We start from the raw sequence: 14,525 nt of genomic DNA on the forward strand, positions 1-14,525 counted from the left end.
TCATTGGCCCCAGGGGGCCTAGCGGGTGAAACGGGCAGCGGGCGCCCGGGCGTTTGCGCCTGAAGGGCAGACCCGGGGCATAGTTGGGTGCCGGTGTGTCGGCGAGGCCGCTAGGCGCGACCGGGGCAGCTGGTACGCGTGCGGGTGTCGGGAATCGACGGCGAGGGGCGGCGGCGATAGGTAGTGGGCGGGGAACGCACGAGCGGCGAGTGGGGAGGGGGGCGCGGCGAGAATGGCCGAGGCCAGTGGGCGCGCGGGGTCGAAGCGAAGACAGTGGCAGGGTGCGGCGACGTGCGGGCGGCAGCAGCGCCGGAGAGGCGACGCATGGGCGCGCGTGAGGTCGCGCAAGCGCGTGTTCGGGCGCGGGACGACATCAGCGAGTGCGAGCAGCACGTTCTGTGAGGGGAAGGCGGGCGCGGCGAGCACGACTACCATGCGCGCGCGGGGTCCGAGCGTGGCGGAGGTCGATCCGAAGCAGTACACAAGGGGGAAGGGAGGAGAGGAGTAGAGCTCACATCGAAGCATGTATGGGGGCCTAGGGGAGCCAGGGGGACCCTGCCGGCGAGGTCCGGCGGCCGGACGGGCCGGCAGGCGCGAGGGCGATGCCGAGGCGCGGGTTGCGGGAGGCCTTCGTGCGGAGGAAGAGGAGTCGCAGGGGGAGCTGACGAGGGAGGCGCAGGAGGAAGGAAGCCGCGAGGAGGAGGCTGGGGGCAGCGAAGCTCGGCGCCGGCGGCGATCTTTGGGGGAGCAACTACTCGGGGGCGAGATTGTGCCCCTCCCCGATCCAATCTAGCAAGAGAGGCGGAGGGAAACGACAGAGAGAGAGAGAGAGAGAGTGGGGGGAGTGGGTGGTGGGTGCGGTCGTGGGGGGTGGGGGGGTTAGGTCACGAGGGAGGGGCCATATAGACCAGGAGAGGTGCGGCTGGGCCGGCCCGATTGGCCCCGAGGCCATCTGGGCCATGGCCCAACGAGGGGGGGGGTGTTCTCTTTTTTGCATTATGTTTTTCTTTATTTTTCTTTTATATTTTCTTTTTTGATTTTTATTTGTAGTTTCTTTTACTTTATTATAGTTTTGCAAAATACCTTAGTTGTACCTAATTTAGTTTTAATAAACATGCCACTGCCCCCATAGTTTTGGGAAATTAAATAACTTACTTATATTTTATTAATTGAAAAAGGCATTTATTTAGTTCTCTAAGCTGTAGTTTTATTTAAGTAAGGGCATTTAAATATTTTATAATAAGTTGATTCCTTTGCCAATAAGCATTTGCATTTATTTTCACATTTAGAACATTTTAGTTTTAATGATTGAGAACTTTCGATGTTTGGGTTTAGTTTAAATTTGAATTTGAATTCCGTTTGAATCAACGCGGGTTTAATTAACGGTATTGTGGTGACGTGGCATCATTAGCAGGGAATTACTGTAGCGTAACTATCCGGGCGTCACAAGCACCCAGACATTCTGAGCACATGCTCACTAGCTGAGCTATTCTCCTCCATCTTGTAGGCAAAGAACTTGTCAGAGGTCTCATACCTCTCAATACGGGCATGAGCCTGAAATCCCAATTTCAGCTCTTGGAACATCTCATATGTTCTATGGCGTTGAAAACGTCATTGGAATCCCGATTCTAAGCCGTAAAGTATGGTGCACTAAACTATCAAGTAGTCATCAGGATGTGTCTGTCAGGTGTTCACAACATCCATAGACGACGTTGTAGGGGTTTGCACATCGAGCGGTGCATCAAAGACGTAAGCCTTCTGTGTAGCAGTGAGGACACTCCTCGGACTACAGACCCAGTCCGCATCATTGCTTACCATATCTTTCAACTTAGTCTTTCTCTAGGAACGTATTGAAACAGGGAGCTACAACGTGAGCTATTTATCTACAACATATTTGCAAAGACAATTTAGACTATGTTCATGATAATTAAGTTCATCTAATCAAATTATTTAATGAACTCCCACTCAGATAGACATCCCTCTAGTCATCTAAGTGAAACATGATCCGAGTCAACTAGGCCGTGTCCGATCATCACGTGAGACGGACTAGTCAACATCGGTGAACATCTTCATGTTGATCGTATCTTCTATACGACTCATGCTCGACCTTTCGGTCTTCCGTGTTCCGAGGCCATGTCTGTACATGCTAGGCTCGTCAAGTCAACCTAAGTGTATTGCGTGTGTAAATCTGGCTTACACCCATTGTATTCGAACGTTAGAATCTATCACACCCGATCATCACGTGGTGCTTCGAAACAACGAACCTTCGCAACGGTGCACAGTTAGGGGGAACACTTTCTTGAAATTATTGTGAGGGATCATCTTATTTAAGCTACCGTCGTTCTAAGCAAATAAGATGTAAAACATGGTAAACATCACATGCAATCAAATAGTGACATGATATGGCCAATATCATTTTGCTCCTTTTGATCTCCATCTTCGGGGCGCCATGATCATCATCATCACCGGCATGACACCATGATATCCATCATCATGATCCCCATCATCGTGTCTTCATGAAGTCGTCTCGTCAACTATTACTTCTACTACGAGAGACGAGGAGGGAGAGAGGTAGGGCTGCGCCAAGAGAGAGATCAAATCGTGTGTTGGGCAGCCCCCATACCTCAAGTATATATAGGGGTAGGGGAGGGGGCTGCGCCCCCTCTAGGGTTCCCACCCCAAGGGGTGCGGCAGCCCTAGATCCCATCTAGGGTGGCGGCCACAAGGGGGAGAGAGGGAGGTGCACCTGGGGTGGACCTTAGGGCCCATCTGCCCTAGGGTTTGCCCCCTTCCCCTCTTGGAGGCGCCTTGGACCTTGGTGGGGGGCGCACCAGCCCACCTGGGGCTGGTCCCCTCCCACACTTGGCTCACGCAGCCTTCTAGGTCTGGTGGCCCCACCTGGTGGACCCCCGGGACCCTCCCGGTGGTCTAGGTACGTTACCGATAGCACCCGAAACTTTTTCGGTGACCAAAATGGGACTTCCCATATATAAATCTTTACCTCCCAACCATTCCAGAACTCCTCGTGACGTTCGGGACTCCGAACAACATTCGGTAACCACGTACATACTTTCCCTATAACCCTAGCGTCATCGAACCTTAAGTGTGTTGACCCTACGGGCTCGGGAGTCATGCAGACATGGCCAAGACAACTCTCCGGTCAATAACCAACAGAGGGATATGGATACCCATGTTGGCTCCCACATGCTCCACGATGATCTCATCGGATGAACCATGATGTCAAGGATTCAATCAATCCCGTATACAATTCCCTTTGTCTATCGGTACGATACTTGCCCGAGATTCGATCGTCGGTATCCCGATACCTTGTTCAATCTCGTTACCGGCAAGTCTCTTTACTCATTCTATAACACATCATCCCGTGATCAACTCCTTGGTCACATTGTGCACATTATGATGATGTCCTACCGAGTGGGCCCAGAGATACCTCTCCGTTTACACGGAGTGACAAATCCCAGTCTCGATTCGTGCCAACCCAACAGACACTTTCGGAGATACCCGTAGTGCACCTTTATAGACACCCAGTTACTTGTGACATTTGGTACACCCAAAGCACTCCTACGGTATCCGGGAGTTGCACAATCTCATGGTCTAAGGAAATGATACTTGACATTATAAAAGCTTTAGCATACGAACTACACGATTTTTGCTAGGCTTCGGATTGGGTCTTGTCCATCACATCATTTTCCTAATGATGTGATCCCATTATCAACGACATCCAATGTCCATGGTCAGGAAACTGTAACCATCTATTGATCAACGAGCTAGTCAACTAGAGGCTTACTAGGGGCATGGTGTTGTCTATGTATCCACACATGTATATGAGTTTCCTATCAATACAATTCTAGCATGGATAATAAACGATTATCATGAACAAGGAAATATAATAATAACCAATTTATTATTTCCTCTGGGGCATATTTCCAACACCTTCTGCTGACACTTGTCGCACGTGACCTCCGAGAGCGGACGGTGATACGGAGCACTTGATCTTGGAGCATGAGACAAAGTCTTGTTCTGAAAGCCTGGGTTGGGTGGGTGGGAAGATCCATTGCCATCTTTGCTCTTCTGCTGATAAGGCTGACGGAACGGAGGAGGAGGAGGCAACCAATACTTTTGCTGCTTAGCTGGCACTTGAGTTGAGGAAGAAGGAGTTGCATCTCTGACTCGCTTCTTGGAAGCATCGCACTTCAGTTGAGCAGCCTCTTGTTTCAGTGCCATGTTGTAAAACTCATTGTACTTCTACGGCTCGAAAAGCACGAGATCTAGTTGAAGATCTTCTCTGAGGCCACCCCTGAACTGATAAATCATGCTCTTCTCGTCAGGGACGTCTTGCTTAGCGAAACGAGCGAGCTTCTGGAACATGATGTTATACTGGTAAACAGACAAGCTGCCTTGCTTCAGGTTGCGGAATTCCTCACGCTTGCTCTCAACAACACTCTGAGGAATGTGGTGAGCTTTGAAGTCTTGACGGAATTCATCCCAGGTAATCACACGACCTCCTCTGGAATCTTTGTATTGCTGATACCACTCTGCAGCTTGGTCTTTGAGTTGGAACGAGGCAAACTTGACAAAGTCCTTAGGCCTGACGTTGCTGCACTTGAAATGCTTGCAGATATTCACGAGCCAATCATCAGCGTCTGTTGCTTCGACACAGTTGCTGAAGGTCTTTGGCTGGTTAGCGAGGTACTAGTTGAGTGTAGCAAAGTGATTCTGATTATTGCCATGGCCTTGATTCCCTTGGTTGCGCTCTTGCAATAGTTGCATGGTCAGCTGCGTGTTGGCATTGGTAGCGGCCATCACAGCTTGCCATGCCTCCGGAGGTGGAGGTGGTGGCGGCGGTTCATGATTCGAGCGCATTGGAGGAGCCATCCTGAAGAGGGTGACATCCGTTAGCATCTTGACAGACATATATTCAAGCTGAATCAAATGGATTGAAATTGCAACATATAGTCTTAACATCCGAACAAAATGAATGAATGCATTCCAATTGAAATGGTCACACTTCCATAAATTGAGAAGCCACTTAGATAGAGGTAGAAGAATAAAACAACAAGGTACGGACAAGAACAAATACTTGGTGAGGATTACCCAATCACAAACCAAATATCCACAGAAGAAATACTAGAGCTACATGAATTCCCACCTATGAAACTCCCGAAATTTTCCCGGTTATGCAATCAGGTGTTGGGGATACAGGGGAAGCATAATATCTCACCCAAAGCTAGCAAATCCTACATCCAGATGTATCCATCCTTCAACACATAACCAAGAAACCTTCGGAAGTCATTTACCTCAACCTTCGAAAAGCATCCGTTATACGAGTTATGCAATACTCCCGAACTCCCGCCCCAGTACTGGGTGGCGTCAAGGTTATCTCACCAATAACTACATAAAGGAGATTTTCGATGTTGGCAAAACTCAGGTATTCCAGAATTGCAACGATAAAATTGTGATGACAACACCTCGGAGCTCAACTCCCTGGGACACTGCCACAACCCCTAAATGTCAGGAGGCACCAAGAACAATGTTCTCGTCACAAAGCCATCGGAACGATTCCAAGAAACCCGCGTGATCCTAAATTTTTTTAGTGAAATTTGAGAAGAGAAGAGTCAAAACTCTACATCAGGATGCCTCACCAGAGCGACGAAGGGACCGAGGTGTAAAAGAATCCTACTCTCCGATATATATAATCCTAAATGACTCAAAACATTTTTCTAGACTCAACAACCCCAGTGATTCGATCAAGCAGGGGGATCCTAAAGTCGGGGAAGGCTCTGATTACCAACTTGTAACGCCCACGATGCGGCTATATCTCCCACATGTCGAAGCACGACTTAGAGGCATAACCGCATTGTAAGCAATGTCACAAGTGAGGTAATCTTCACAACAACCCATGTAATGAATAAGGAAAAGGAGTACATAGTTGGCTTACACTCGCCACATCACACAATAGCATAAATATCATTACATTCATCCAGATACACTCAAGGCCCGACTACGAACCAAAATAAAGAACAACCCCAAATGCGACAAAGTCCCCGATCGCCCCAACTGGGCACCACTACTGATCGTCTGGAAAGGAAACGCAGTATCGTCCTGAGTCCTCATCGAACTCCCACTTGAGCTCAGTCGAATCACCTGGGGCGGTATCATCGGTTCCTGCATCTGGGTTCGGAAGTAATTGTGAGTCACGGGGACTCAGCAATCTCACACCCTTGCGATCAAGACTATTTAAGCTTATAGGAAGGGTAAAAGGTATGATGTGGAGCTGCAGCAAGCGACTAGCATGTATGGTGGCTAACATACGCAAACAGAGCGAGAAGAGAAGGCAAAGGCACGGTCAAAGAACTATGATCAAGAAGAGATCCTAGAACAACCTACATTCAAGCATAACACGAGACCGTGTTCTCTTCCCGGACTCCGCCGAAAAGAGACCATCACGGCCACACACTCAGTTGATTCATTTTAATTAAGTCAAGTTTAGGGTTATCTACAACCGGACATTAACAAATTCCCATCTGCCCATAACCGCGGGCACGGCTTTTGAAAGTTCAAATCCCTGCAGGGGTGTCCCAACTTAGCCCATCACAAGTTCTCATGGCCAACGAAGGATATTCCTTCTCCCAAGACAATCCGATCAGACTCGGAATCCCGGTTACAAGACATCTCGACAATGGTAAAACAAGTCCAGCAAGACCACCCATTGTGCCGACAAATCCCGATAGGAGCTGCACATATCTCGTTCTCAGGGCACACCGGATAAGCTAAGCGTACAGAAGCCAACGTAACCCAAGTTGCCAAGGGACGGCCCCGCACGATGCTCTGGGTTGGACCAACACTTAGAGAAGCACTGGCCCGGGGGTTTAAAATAAAGATGACCCTTGAGTCCACGAAACCCAAGGGAAAAAGGCTAGGTGGCGAATGGTAAAACCAGGTTGGGCCTTGCTGGAGGAGTTTTATTCAAGGCGAACTGTCAAGGGGTTCCCATTATAACCCAACCGTGTAAGGAACACAAAATCAAGGAACATAACACCGGTATGACAAAAACTAGGGTGGCAAGAGTGGAACAAAACACCAGGCATAAGGTCGAGCCTTCCACCCTTTACCAAGTATATAGGTGTGTTAAAAATAGACAAGATATAATAATGATATCCCAACAATGAACATGTTCCAACAAGGAACAAACTCCAATCTTCACCTACAACTAGCAACGCTATAAGAGGGGCTGAGCAAAGCGGTAACATAGCCAAACAACGGTTTGCTAGGACAAGGTGGGTTAGAGGTTTGACATGGCAATATGGGAGGCAGGATAAGCAAGTGGTAGGTATCGTAGCATAGGCATAGCAATAGAGCGAGCATCTAGCAAGCAAAGATAGAAGTGATTTCGAGGGTATGGTCATCTTGCCTGCAAAGTTCTCCGAGTTGACGTTAGCTTGATCCCCGTAAACGGACTCAACGGGCTCCTCGATCACGTACTCGTCTCCCGGCTCTACCCAAGCAAGAACAACAAGCAAGGGGAGACACAATCAACCACGTGCAATGCACAAACAACATGATGCAAAACATGTCATGAGATGCGGGATGCGGTATGCGATGCATATGCATGATTCGGAAAGGAATGATTGAACCTGGCCTCAACTTGGAAAACCAAGAGTGCCACTGGAAATAGGAGTTGATTTCGGTCGAAATCGATATAAAGATCACCGGTATCGGATGCACGGTTTGCAAATGGCAAGCAAAACAAATATGGCACCGATCTACGATTAACAGCACGAGGCCATCTAAATGCATCAAGAACAACATGCTACAGCACTCTAACATAACAACAAAATACATGGAAGGGATCCACTCAAGATGCTTGACAAAAGATGAACACTGAGCTACGGCTAATTCACTCATTAGCAGGTTCAAACAAGCATGGCAAAAGTGCAAAAGATATCAGGTTACAGACTTGGTGAAAATAACACCAAGTCAGGAATTTAACATCAGGAAGCAATGTTTAGAGTAAGGTAACGAAATGCTACAGGAACATATCATGGCAAAGCAAGGCATGGCATGAAGCTACTCAAAGCATAAAATAAAAGTCCCTTACTGACCATAAGCCAAAAGGGATCATAAAATACAATGGCAACCATGTGAACATAGCAATTATCGTTAACAGATTCAGACTTAGTAGAAAACTGAAACATGGCAAAACAGATATCAAGTAGGCATGTTTACGAGCTCGATGCACTCACCGCAAAGCATTGCATGACAAACTAAGCATACACCCAGCAAGTAGACATGGCTTAGAAGCTAAACATGGCAAGAACAACAACATAGCATGCATGGATCAACTACAACAAGCTCGGCAAAAATGCTTAACATGTAAACATTTTGCCAGGAACATTTTATAGCAAAAGTAGAGCTAGATTGACTCAAGCTAGGATGCTCCATAATTGAAAACAAAGACATGGATGGATAGAGCACCACAATGTCTACAAAACATCCTTACTGATCATGCTCAAAAGAGGCATAGATCACTCGGTAGCAACAAGAACACATGGCATAAAATATTAACAGAGCAATGACTTAGAATATTTCTAAGTCCCTGAAATCAGCAACATTGAGAGGGCTACTTTGCATGCATGTGCTAGTCACCACAGAGATCACAAAAATACATGGCATACACCCCTGTAAAGATGGCATGGCATACTTCAAAACACATGTAGAGCTCAAGTTCAGAAGGGGCACACAATAATCATGGCAAAAATGACAAATGTCCAATTACTGATATGAATCTGAAACTAACAAAAACTAGCACTCTTCCAACAGCATTTAGGGCATCAAGATGAGCTCAAATGAACATGATGCAATGAGATGAAATGAAGTACTCGTCGAGATGAACATTGCGATATGCTACACGCCCAAAATGGAACCACGGTTGATGAGTTATGATGCGTTGAAATATGCAAAAAATACTGGAAAATTAGGTCAAAAGTCAACCCGAGATCCAGATCTGGATCGGTTACTGTAGCATCTCGCGACCCGAGGTTCGCCGGCCGGAGTCACTGTTCACCGGGGACGGTGCTGGAACTCGTGGGAGAAGAAGGAGTGGTCGCCGGAAGAAGGAGGCCGGCGGAGGAGCTCGCCGGAGCGTCGGGCGGCGAGGTGGCGATGGCGACCGTGGGCGTGGCGCCGGAGTTGAGGGTGCGGCGTCCGGCGATGGCGTGCGGCGGCGCCGGCCGATGCTGACCGAAGCAGAGGAGGGAGCGGGCGGCGGGGCGCTGCGGCCAGGCGCGGGGAGGGCGGCGCGCGGGCGATGGGCCGCGGGGGCCCGAAGCTGGCTTCGCGGGCCTCGGGCGGCGGCGGGTAGGCGGGATGATGTGTCACTCCCTGATTGGGCGCGGGGGTGGCGGCGGCTTTGTCCGGCGGCGGCGGACGTGTCCGGCCGCGCGGAGGGGAAGAGGACTAGGTCTATGGTTGGGAATGGCCCGAAATTTGGGGGGAGAAGGCCTTTTTATAGGTAGGGGATAGGAGGCTCCAAATTGAGCACGGTTTTTAGCCACGCGATAGTGATTGAACGATCTAGATGATGGAGGAGGTTTAAGTGGGTTTTGGGCCACTTTGGAGGGGTGTTGGACTGCAACACACACGAGGCCTTCTCCGTCCCTCGGTTAACCGTTGGAGTATCCAACGAAGTCCAAATGGCATGAAACTTGACAGACGGTCTATCGATAGTAAACCAAGGCCGCATGACAAGTCTCGGTCCAATCCGAAAACGTTTAACACCCGCACACGAAAAGAGGTAGAAAGGGACGCCGGAGGACATAGGAGCGCCGAAATGCAAAACGGACAACGGGGAAAATGCTCGGATGCATGAGACGAACACGTATGCAAATGTGATGCACATGATGACATGATATGAGGTGCATGACAAAGACAAAAGCACACGAAGGCAAAAACCCGACAACGAGGAAATAACATAACTTAGTGTCGGAAACGGCAAGAGTTGGAATACAAATATGGCAAGTTATATACGGGGTGTTACAGCGAGGCCCGACGCAAGGCGGCGAGCACGCAGGCGGCGGCCGACGGTGAGGCCCGAGGCGGCGACGCAGGTGAGGCCCGGGCGGCGGAGCGTGGGGGCCGATCCGGGCTTCGGCGGCGGCGGTTTGGGCCCGTGCGGGCCCGCGATTGGCTCCACGGGCCGGCGGCGCGGGGACAACGGCGGTGGACAGGTGGCGGCTCCGGATTCGCTGCAAGGGCGATGCGGACATGTCCGTCGGCGGAAGGAGGAAGAAGCTAGGGTTTTGGACCGCGAATTTCGGAGGGGGGGTGTTTATGTAGGTAGAGGGAGCTAGGATTGTCCAAATGGAGTGCGGTTTTCGGCCACGCGATCATGATCGAATGGCCAAGAGGATGGAGGGGGTTTGCAAGGGCTATTGGGCCACTTTAGAGGGGTGTTGGGCTGTAACACACATGAGGCCTTTACGGTTTCCCGGTTAACCGTTGGAGTATCAAACGGACTCCAAATGGCACGAAACTTGATAGGCGGTCTACCGGTGGTGTACCAAGGCCGCTTGGCAAATCTAGGTCCATTCCGAGAAAGTTTAACACCCGCTTACGAAAAGAGACAAAAGGGGGCGCCGTAGGACGTAGGAGTGTCGGATTGCAAAACGGACAACGGGGAAAATGCTCGGATGCATGAGACGAACACGTATACAAATGCAATGCACATGACGACATGATATGAAATGCATGACGTGAACAAAATGCAAAACAAAAACAAAACCCAACCATGAAGGGAAACTCATATCGCATCTCTGGAAAAGGCAAGGGTCGGAGTTGCGAATATGAAAAGTTGTATCCGGGGCGTTACAATGAGAGAGAAAGAGAGAGCACATGCTTGAAGACCAGGATGGAATTTGCACGCTCCATGGTGAAGGTGTTTGAACCAGAGTACCCAAGAGAACCAACTACGGAGGACACAGAAAAATTGTTGGCAATTGGAGAAAGAGAGCACATGCTTGAAGACCAGGATGGAATTTGCACGCTCCATGGTGAAGGTGTTTGAACCAGAGTACCCAAGAGAACCAACTACCAAGGACACAGAAAAATTGTTGGCAATTGAAGCATGAAGAGGATTCCCAGGTATGCTCGATTCAGTTGACTGCATGCACTGGCAATGTAAGAATTGCCTAAAAGATTTGCGTAGGCAATATCAAGGTCACACCAAAGAAGTCATCATCATACTTGAAGCGGTGACATCGAAGGACTTGTTCAAGAGACTTTGTGATGGGGGAAGCTCTGCCGTGTAACTACACCGTCAACGGCACAACTACAATATGTGGTACTACCTTGCCGATGGTATCTATCCTCAATGGGTGGCGTTTGTGAAGACTATATCGGATCCTCGTGGTAGGAAATACTATCTCTTTGCACAAGCGCGAGAAGGTGCTAGGAAGGATATGAAGAGAGTATTCGTGGTGCTCCAAGCTCGGTGGAATAATCCTGAAATAAATGCGAGCACCCCTGGTGCGCTGGGATGCCACAGTTCCTCTAACAATTCAACCACATGTTGATTCAGGTACATAAATCTTAATCACAAGAAAATAACATGACACATGATCAACATACATATGCATACGCCTAGTGCAGCGTGTGCGTTTGTATTATGCTTCTAAGAAAAAGAGAAAAACATACATATGCACTTAGGATACTTGGCAGCGACGACTCTTAATTTGCGCCCGCGACGCCGAACTTGGCCTGCAAGAACCTTGTGAAGCCGACAACCTCGTCGGTCTCCGGCAGGAGCGCCTCGACTGCGTGGACGCCGGCGAACCTCTCGCTCCACTTCTTGAGGAGCGGCGTGGCGGCCTCGTCCAGCAGGAGGGCGCCGCTGAGGCGCTCGCAGGCCCTGAGCGCCGGCAGGAAGCAACCGAGCGCGATGTCGAGGAGCCCCGGCGCCGCGCCGGAGAAGAAGGCCCCGCCGTTGCTGAGCGCGGCGAAGGCCTCCTCGAGGTGCCGCAGCGCGGCACGGGCCTCGGCGGCGGCCTCGGCGCGGGCCTCCGGGGTGGGCGCCAGGGAGGCGCCGTCCAGCGCCGGCCAGAACCTGTCGTCGACGAACGCGGTCCAGAAGCGGTGCATCGCGCGCTGGTAGGGATCCTCGGGCAGCAGGGGCGCGGCGGAGGCGGCGGGCCAGGCCTCGTCGACGTACTGCGCGATGACGCCGGACTCGCAGACCGCGCGGCCGTCGGGGAGTAGCAGGACAGGGATCTTCTTGTAGACGGGGTTGGCGGCGAGGAGGCGGTCGCTCTTGCGGGGCTCGAAGCTCTCCTCCAGCAGCTCGTACGCGACCCCGCGCAGCTCCAGCGCCATGCGCGCCCGCATTGTGAACGGGCTCATCCGCCCGCCCAGCACGCGCACCCCCGCCTCCGCCTTGTCGTCGCCTTCCGCCAGCGCCATGAGTCGATGGATGTGGCCTCTGTGGCTGCTAGCCAGAGAATATAAGGGGGCCGCGCCGCCGCGGCGTGAGGGTCAGCGATCCGTTGACTGTTGGGTGTGTCACGCGGCGTGCTTGGCCGGGCCGCGAGTTGGTGCGAGCTAATTGGAGTTAGGTGCGAGCTAATACCAGTACGCGCGCGTGTAGCTGTGTAGGTGCCCCTCGCTCCTCTTCCACTCCTCTCGTGTCACTTCGTCATTTTTATTTATTCTCTGTATTAGCTGTGGCCTAAGTTAAATTTTATAAAGTTTTTTTTGGACATGGCTAGCGGGCGCCCGAGCGCCCACTAGTAGGAATTAGCGCTCATCCAAATATGAAAAAGAACAGTTGACGTGGACGGACGCAGTTCACTAAAAAGGAAATCATGTCCTCGCATGCATTTATTTAAGGATCCAAAAAGTTTAAAAAACTGTAACTTCTGATTTAAGTGTAGAAATTCAATTTTGTTTTCATAGTTGGCTTTCTCGCGACGTGTTTTTCGAAACTAGATCTCATATAGATAGATTTCGTTGAACTTTTTTTTGAGACAACTTTGGATACGATGGAGACAACTTTAGTGCTATAGAAAAGCAATTTCATTTTTTTTTCCAGTAGGACCGCCTATTAGGTTGGTTTGTGTAAAAAAATGAAAAAACCACAGACACAACATGATGCACCTTTAGTGCTACATATGTAAAAGTCTAAGTTCACCATTGATGGGGCTATTGGAGGCAAAACAAGGACAATAACTTTCATATTGTTATGCACTTGAGTATCACATAAATAAATTAGCAACTTTTGGGGTGTTTTCGTGCAATTCTAGTGCATTCAACAAGCAACTCATGTGTGTTTCCTACTGGTTGGTTTGTGTAAAAATGAGAAAATCAAGAAAATGTGTGCAAGTCCAACTCATCTTGTGTGTGTATGCAACTATATACATCTGCATATAGCAATTGTTCTAGCAGACTCTAAGCAACTGCCCCCCTAGCAGAAATCCACACAACTGGTCTAGCAAGATCCAAAGCCACTATTCCTAGCAAAAAATCCAAGCAATTGTCCTAGCAAATCCAAGCAATTGTAATACCAAAACGCAATGCAAAATTGTTTATAGCAAAATCAAGCAAATGTATTACCAAACAACAATGCAAAATTGTTCTAGCATAACCGAGCAACTATCCTACAAAACCAAGCAACTGTACCATCCAATTCAAGCAACTGCATTACTAAATAACAACTATGAAAAAAAATGTCCTAGCAAAACCAAGCAACTGTCCCTAGCATTCCTACTTAGATTGTCTACTTTAGGCAGAAAAAACGTATGGCCAACTTGAATATCCTTTGTGGACAGCTATCTTACCCCCCTTCCCTCCCCATGCAACTTATCTATTGGGTGTGTCTAGGACACATCTAGATGTGCTCTAGTTATTGCACATCTAAGTGAGTGAATAAAGCATAAAAAGAAAAAAAAAGAGAAAGAAAATATTCACATGAATCTCAATGTAAGATCAATGACATATGACTTAGATGTGCAATACTTATAGCACATCTAGATGTGCTTTAGCAAAACTGTTATCTATTCTAACAAAAATCCAAAACAAGTCAATTACAAAGAAAACACAAAATGAAAATTGTTCTAGCAAAATAATCCAAGCAACTGTCTACCAAAACAAAGCAACTATATTACAAAAAACACAAATGCAAAAACCTGTTCAAAATGAATCCAGGCAACTGTCCCAAAAAATCACGAGAATTTGACAATGATAATTACTTATCTAACAATGATGCCTGGTTTGCATGTCATCACTAATTAGTTGGCTACGATACTAGGACAAGTTGTCTGTCAGTGTAGCTCATGCTGCATGTACTCTGAAACATAGTGTTGGCTAGACAACTTATATGTGAATTTAGTGAACATCATGGTCATGGGAGGCAACTTATTAAGGACTTCTCCTTGAAAGACAATTATACTAGGCAAACTAAGAAGAGTTGCTTTCCTATAACAATAAAGTTGCCTCTCCAGCACCCAAAGTTGCTCAGA

General features: G+C 48.8%; 1 protein-coding gene across 1 annotated transcript; it reads right to left on the reverse strand.

Moving 5' to 3' along the window:
- Positions 1-11,566: 11,566 nt before the first annotated feature.
- On the reverse strand, positions 11,567-12,498 carry LOC123151973 (probable glutathione S-transferase BZ2). The gene has a single exon (XM_044571592.1). The coding sequence runs from the start codon at positions 12,469-12,471 to the stop codon at positions 11,743-11,745; it is 729 nt and encodes a 242-aa protein (XP_044427527.1). The 5' UTR covers positions 12,472-12,498; the 3' UTR covers positions 11,567-11,742.
- Between the last annotated feature and the right edge of the window lie 2,027 nt (positions 12,499-14,525).

This window comes from Triticum aestivum, chromosome 7A (assembly GCF_018294505.1).
Source record: "Triticum aestivum cultivar Chinese Spring chromosome 7A, IWGSC CS RefSeq v2.1, whole genome shotgun sequence".
NCBI lineage: Eukaryota > Viridiplantae > Streptophyta > Magnoliopsida > Poales > Poaceae > Triticum > Triticum aestivum.

Excerpts from the sequence above, each read along its gene's own strand:
- LOC123151973 (XM_044571592.1), bottom strand. The coding sequence starts at position 12,471 with ATGGCGCTGGCGGAAGGCGACGACAAGGCGGAGGCGGGGGTGCGCGTG.